This window comes from Lontra canadensis, unplaced genomic scaffold (genome assembly GCF_010015895.1).
Source record: "Lontra canadensis isolate GAN:19392208 unplaced genomic scaffold, GSC_riverotter_1.0 scaffold22, whole genome shotgun sequence".
Taxonomy (NCBI): domain Eukaryota; kingdom Metazoa; phylum Chordata; class Mammalia; order Carnivora; family Mustelidae; genus Lontra; species Lontra canadensis.
Window position 1 is genome coordinate 24,517,541 of NW_022631016.1, and position 1,997 is coordinate 24,519,537.

General features: G+C 38.7%; 1 protein-coding gene across 1 annotated transcript; it reads left to right on the forward strand.

Annotated features, from left to right (window-relative positions):
- The first annotated feature begins 586 nt into the window (after positions 1–586).
- Positions 587–937, forward strand: GOLPH3 (golgi phosphoprotein 3). Its single transcript, XM_032861941.1, has one exon. It carries the CDS (start codon positions 596–598, stop codon positions 935–937), a length of 342 nt encoding a protein of 113 aa, XP_032717832.1. The 5' UTR covers positions 587–595.
- The last annotated feature ends 1,060 nt before the right edge of the window (positions 938–1,997 follow it).

The following is a 1,997-nucleotide window of genomic DNA, read 5'->3' on the forward strand; positions in this document are numbered from 1 at the left end:
ATTATCAGCCAGCTATTCTAACTTGTGTATTAGAATAGTTTGTTCATTCTCTTTTATAAATGTTTATTGACAACATACCATGTTGCAGGAAATATATGTGGTGCTGGGGCTACAGAGATTAATAAAATATGATTCCTGTCCCACAAGACATTCACGTCCTGGGAATACAGACTGACACAAAATATTTTTCCTATTCTTCTTCCTGAGAAACATACCATGAATACATTTTGCTATTTGTGTTAAGAATATGAAAAAAATAAAGCTGAAATTCTCTAGTTCTTAAAAACTTTGGTTTAGGTGAGATGTGGAATCTCTTAGAATTATATCATCAGTTAAGAAACATTCAAGAAGGAGCACCTGGGTGGCTCAGTCGGGTAAGTGACTGCCTTCAGCTCAGATCATGATCCCAGGGTCCTGGGATCGAGCCCCTCATCGGGCTCCCTGCTCAGCGGGGAGCCTGTTTCTGCTTCTCCCTCTCCCTCTACCTGCTGCTCCCTGACCCCTTGTATTCTCTCTGTCAAATAAATAAATATAAAATCTTTTTTAAAAAACAGGAAAAAATGCAAGAATAATTAACTATCTGGTGGGGAAGGGCATGTTGACAACAGAGAAACAGAACTTCCTACTTTTTGACATGACCACACATCCCCTCACCAACAACAATATTAAGCAGCGCCTCATCAAGAAGGTTCAGGAAGCTGTTCTTGACAAATGGGTGAATGACCCTCACCGCATGGACAAGCGCTTGCTGGCCCTCATTTACGTAGCACACGCCCTCCGACGTCCTGGAGAATGCTTTTGCTGCCCTTTGGACAAGCAGTATGATTTAGCCACCAAGAGAGTGCGGCAGCTCCTAGACTTAGATCCTGAAGTGGAATGTCTGAAGGCCAACACCAGTGAGGTCCCGTGGGCAGTGGTGGCCACGTTCACCCAGTGACGGCACAGAGTGAGATATTCTCCTTTCAGGAAAGTTGGTGGCTTCAACTCCATTGACTACTGACTTTTTGTAATCCGTACTTTACCGCACTATAGTTGGTTTTTGTTTTATATAATAATGGGTAGATTTTCTGGGTTTGTGTGTGAATGCAAGAAACTGCTGGTATGAGAGACCTTTCTGCTTAGGGTTAGAGAAAGAAGTTTTACTGTAATTGGCATTTCATACCTTGTTGATTTCAAGAGCATTGCCATTCTCACCATAACAGGTTGGATTTCTGTTATGTTTGCTTTCAAACTACCTCCAGTTCTCCAGCATGTCTTTTTTGTTATTTTAATTTTGTTTGGTAAAACATTTATTGAAAAAATATACTCTGAAAGGAGACAAAAATATATCGAGGATGTTTCCAGTAACTATGCTGGTTAATCCTAATAGTTTGTATATTCATTTGGATTTTTTACATAAAAACAGTTATTTTTATTTTTTCTTCTATATTTTGTTTCTTTAAAATTTTTTTTTAAGTTTATTTATGTGATTGCGCAAGCAGCCAAGAGGGAGGGAGAAGCAGACTGCCCGCTGAGCAGGGAGCCTGATGCAGGACTCAATCCCAGGACCCTGGGATCATGACCTGAGCCGAAGGCAGACGGTTCACTGACTGGGCAACCCAGGCGCCCACCTTCTGTTTCTTTTATTCTTCTTGCCTTATAGCACTAGTATCTCCAGTACAATGTAGAACAGAAGTGATGATAGTGATCATTCCTGTTTCAATTTTAACTCAAGCAAATGTTCAAAATTCACTTCTAAGTAAAATGTAGTTGTTGATTTTTTGAAAAAAATCCTCTTGATGAAATTAAGGTAGTCCTCTTCTTACACCTGACCCTTTAACAACATGGGTTTGAACTGCATGAATCCACTTATACACAGATTTTTTTTATAAAAAAATATATATATAGTATAGCACTATACTATATATAGTATAGCACTATAGTATAGCACTATACATGTATTTTCTCTTGTTATTTTCTTAACAATTTCTTTTCTCTAGTTTACTTTATTGTATGAA

Excerpts from the sequence above, each read along its gene's own strand:
- GOLPH3 (XM_032861941.1), top strand. The coding sequence starts at position 596 with ATGTTGACAACAGAGAAACAGAACTTCCTACTTTTTGACATGACCACA.